Source organism: Aegilops tauschii, chromosome 4 (genome assembly GCF_002575655.3).
Source record: "Aegilops tauschii subsp. strangulata cultivar AL8/78 chromosome 4, Aet v6.0, whole genome shotgun sequence".
In the NCBI taxonomy this organism is placed as follows: domain Eukaryota; kingdom Viridiplantae; phylum Streptophyta; class Magnoliopsida; order Poales; family Poaceae; genus Aegilops; species Aegilops tauschii.
The window spans coordinates 418,326,779-418,331,675 of NC_053038.3; the positions used below are offsets into that span (position 1 = coordinate 418,326,779).

General features: G+C 45.4%; 1 protein-coding gene across 1 annotated transcript; it reads left to right on the forward strand.

Annotated features, from left to right (window-relative positions):
- Positions 1-2,740: 2,740 nt before the first annotated feature.
- On the forward strand, positions 2,741-3,567 carry LOC109747458 (uncharacterized). Its single transcript, XM_073497785.1, has 2 exons — positions 2,741-2,876; positions 3,017-3,567. Exons 1-2 carry the CDS (start codon positions 2,741-2,743, stop codon positions 3,565-3,567), a joined length of 687 nt encoding a protein of 228 aa, XP_073353886.1.
- The last annotated feature ends 1,330 nt before the right edge of the window (positions 3,568-4,897 follow it).

The following is a 4,897-nucleotide window of genomic DNA, read 5'->3' on the forward strand; positions in this document are numbered from 1 at the left end:
AAAATGGAGAGGAGTCAGAAACGAGTAGAGAAGAGTGACCTATGGCTTTTCTTAGTGGCCGTGTCCTACATTCAACGTGTGCTCTGATACCATCTTGTAGCGACCCGACCTCAGACGGTCAAGTCTCTATGCTTCAGTGCCATCCCTGGATCGGTAATGCTGACACACACAATACTCGAAGGATTTATAACAGAGTAGCAATCACACACTTATTATATCAAATGTCTCCAAAGAGAACTTATTACAATAAATATGGCTTAAGGCCATCTAACACGATAACAGCGGAAGACTTGGAAGATAAAGTGAGTCCATCAACTCCAACGGCATAGCTGAGTGCATGACAACGACCTATCGCACCTTTACTCGTCTGAAAAGTCCGCAACATAATACGTTGCAGCCCGAAAACGGGTCAGCACATGGAATATGCTGGCAATATAACACAGTAGAGCAATGAACAGACAAATGCTATCACTATGTGCATATATGGCTGGTGGAGGCTCTCTGGTTATATGATTTTGCGAAAAGCCAATTTTTCCCTACAACAAAGGAATAAATTTTATTTAACTATCATGGTAGTTGAAACATCATTGAGAAGGTACCTCCAACTCAATCCCAATTAAAAGGAATTATCAACCCAACAATTTAAATTAGAGTGATGAGATACAGTAGGATAATCCAAGTACTAGATACTCAAGATGTCCATAACCGGGGACACGGCTAACCATGATTAGTTTGTACACTCTGCAGAGGTTTGCGCACTTTTCCCTACAAGACTCGATTGCCTCCGTTGGATTTCTCGCACTACATGGTGTTTGAGAAACGGATGACCGAGACACAGTCTTTCAGAAGCATTAACTCTTTACTCCGGGTGGACAGTTACACCTACTTCCCTCTACATCTGCTAGCCCACCACTGAAAGAGGTCACACAACATACTCAACTATGCCAGAGCCCATAATGGCTTGTGGCTGCACACGGTAGTTTCTAGCATGAAATATCTCACGATCCCTTTGAGCCTGGGTGGCGGACCGTAGGAGGATCACGCGGTATATCCCCGGGATCTCCTAGGACAACACTGGATTCCCCAGGTGCCCAAACAAGCAATCCACCCAGATGTGTATTAAAGTTGCCACCTTAAGTTGAACCATTAATTAACCACTCACATCTGTCATGGATACACTCAAACCCAATCCACGTCTACGAGCATAGCATAGCAATATAAGCATACGTAGAAGTAACTCCCAGGGTTTGATAATAAAACAGGTAATAGGTTCTACCTCATCAACTACTTCCCAAACCCACATGTTAAGAGATCCTACTCATGCAATGTTTGAGGATTGTAACTAATGCATAAAAACTGGGTATGAAAAGAGTATGATCAATGTGTTACTTGCCTTGCTGACGATCCGCAAAACCTAGGGACTCGTAGTAGCACGCTTCGCACTCCGGGAATTCTATCGCAAACAAACAATAACTCACATAAGCAATCAAGCAAAGATGCACGGGTAAAACTCAAATAAGAAAATCTAACCAGAAACTTCAACTTAAGAACTCCGGTTTGCAAAAAGAATCAATTCAAACGGAGCAACGAAACTCAAACTGCGCAAGCAACAACATCCGATTACTAATCTGGACTAAAGTCAAATTTTACAGTACCAAAATCTTGTTCAAGTTGGTTAAACAGAAAGAGGGTTTCGAGACGAAGATCTAGGCGCTTGAATCGCCTGATTCCGATAAACGAGCGAAAAGATAAACTAAAACGAAAATCGGGGAAATCTCGATCAGAAATAATCGCGAAAAACCCTGAAAAAAGAAAAACTGACGAACAGGCTAACGAACGAACGTTCGCTGTCTGTGACTAACGGGTGAACGGCGTTCGTTTAAACGAACGAACGGACGAACGTCCGCTAAATAAATAAACCGACAGAAGAACCGATCTAACGAATTAAACCAAAAAGAAAAAAAATAAAAAAATAAAACCGGGGTTAACCGAAGAAACCGACCGGTCAACGGCGGCGGCTCGGCGGGGTTCCGGCGGCGCGGCGGGGCGGCGATGGGCGGCGCGGCGGCTCGGCGGCGGCGGGCTGGCGGGGCAGGGGGGCGGCTTATAAAGGGGGGCCTGAGGAGTCCGAGCCGGATACGGCCCGTAGGTCGGTTCACTTTTTTTTAAATAATTCCGCGCAGAAAAACAAAGAAAAGAAATACTAAACAGACTCAAAAAATCTTGAAATAAATTTTCCCCGTCCTTTAAAAATATGTCGGACAAGGTGAACATTTATTTGGGCCTAAAATGAAATTTTGAAAAACGCGTATTTTTTCCTAATTCAAATAAAATTGCAATAAAATCCGAATAAAATCAAATATTTGATTTTAATATTTTTCCTCCAATATTTCATTTATTTTGGAGAAGTCATATTATCTCCTCTCATATATATATTTTGATATGAAATATTTTCGAAGAGAAAATAAATTAAAACCAAAGTGATCCTTGTTTCAATATTTGATAAAAAAATTCAAATATGAAAATCGTGAAATCCCCAACTCTCCCCGAGGGTCCTTGAGTTGCTTAGAATTTCGAGGATCGCAAACGAAAATGCAATAAAATATGATATGCATGAATGACCTATGTATAACATTCCAAATTGAAAATTTGGGATGTTACACGCATGCTTGCATATGGAATTCCAGGCGATCTGGTGGATGAGTATGTGTGTATGAGTGAGACAACATGTCTGATGTCGATGTACAAGTTCTGCCAGGCTGTGATCGAGGTGTTTGGCCCGGAGTACTTGAGGCAGCCAACTGCCGCGGATATAGAGAGATTGTTGGCGACCAACGCAGCTAGAGGCTTTCCAGGCATGCTTGGCAGCATAGATTGTATGCACTGGGAGTGGAAGAACTGTCCATTTGCTTGGCAGGGCCAGTGCAAGGGGGGCATGTCAAAGCATGCACTATCATATTAGAAGCGGTGACTTCGCAGGATCTTTGGATATGGCATTCTTTCTTTGGTATGGCAGGTTCTCACAATGATATCAACATGTTGCAGAGTTCTCCAGTCTTCACAAGGCTTGCAGAAGGCCACTCCCCACCTGTCAACTTTGAGATCAACGGCCACCAGTACAACAAGGGATACTATCTAGCTGATGGTATATATCCTCAGTGGTCAACTTTTGTGAAGACAATCTCAAACTCCCAAGGTGAGAAGAGAAAGAGATTTGCCCAAATACAAGAGAGTGCTAAAAAGGATGTGGAACGTGCTTTAGGTGTGCTTCAACCCCGGTGGGGTATCGTTCGAAACCCTGCACTGTCATGGGATGAAAGGAAGCTTTGGGAGGTGATGACTTCTTGTGTGATCATGCACAACATGATCGTCGAGGACGAGCGTGATGAGAGTATCTTCGACCAAGGATTTGATTATCAAGGTGAAAATGTTGAGCCCCTGCACCAAGAACCGGCCACATTTGAACAGTTTGCCCAATTCCATCGTGAGCTGCGTGATTGGCACACTCATTTGGATCTTCAAAATGACTTGGTTGAGCACGTGTGGGATCACATCGGCAACCAATAGATGTATTGGTTCATTTTATGTTCATTCAAGACAATTTCGATTTGGTTATAAAACTATTTTATTAGAGACAATTTCGGTTGGGTTGTAAAACTATTTTTATTTTCAGACAATTAATATTTGGACGTGCAAACTAGTTTTGATATGAAAATATGGGCAATTTTGGCCCTGGCGGACAGGATGGGGCAAACGGCCGCGGCCGCGCACTGGGCGCATGACCACCGCATCCCAGGACAGGCCCGGACACGACCCCATCGCCCTACCCAAAGGGACAAAATCCGGCCAAACCGGACGTCCGTTTGGGGTCGCGCGGTGGAGTTGGCCTAAGATATATTTTATCTGTATGTGGCCGGTGAACCTGCAGGTGTTATATTAATTATTTAATATTTTATATGTCTGCATTTGTTTTTTCTTATTGTTTATTAAGTAGTACAATTTTATATTTTATATGCCTGCATTTGTTTTATTTTTTTGGTTGTTTTATTAAGTATTTTATATTTTATATGCATGTGGCCTATGTGCGACAATCAGTTGCATCTGTGGTTTTTTTTCGGATGGCTGACTACGGGTTTTGCAACAGCTGAGTGGGGTGGGGTTGGGGTGGGGGTGGGGGTGGGGGTTGCGCAACAGTTCAAGGACTGCGGATAGACCGCTGGGTGGGGGGTGTTGAGTATCAGCAACATTGCAACGGTCGTTTAGAGCGTGACCAGCTCGACAAACACATCTACATGGCTGCCAGCGGACGCGCTGTGATTGGCCATTAACCTTCTCGCCAGAGGCATGCCAAGTTTGAGACCGTGGCGCAACACTTTGAAAATTCTTGCACTAAAGCCCACCATGCGCTCCAAGTTTCTAACCTGCGTGCAATATAACTCGTCGAATAACTGGTGAATGACTGCCCTGCACTCAGGGAGCATGCAATGCGACACTATGGAACAACCCTCGATGCCGACAGCCCGTGAGGGGGCCACACCCCGGAGCCGCGTCCTGCCTCTTCAGACATGCCACCACACCTTAAGGCATGTATGAGGGCCCGGTGCGACGCTCCGGTGGCATTGCTACCCCCCAGGGCCCCCGTCCCGCCTAACCCTGGAGCGGTTGACCACGAGATCTAACCCTTTGATTTTTCTCGGACGGGCTTTGACCAGTGGACCACTCCACCCGGTTGTGATCGGTCAGCCCATAGAAACACTTGGGAGCAATGTCCGGGCCAAACCCACAGCAAGATTCCCTCCGTGAGACCCGACGCGGTCGTTTCCCCCCTCCAAGTGCCGGCAGCGGCGCCATCCATGAGGGGGGCCACACCCCGGAGCCGTGTGTTGCCTCTTCAGAC

Coding starts and splice junctions, on each gene's coding strand:
- LOC109747458 (XM_073497785.1), top strand. CDS start 2,741: ATGTACAAGTTCTGCCAGGCTGTGATCGAGGTGTTTGGCCCGGAGTAC. Junction 2,877..3,016: donor CATGCTTGGCAGCATAGATT/GTATGCACTGGG, acceptor TTGGTATGGCAG/GTTCTCACAATGATATCAAC.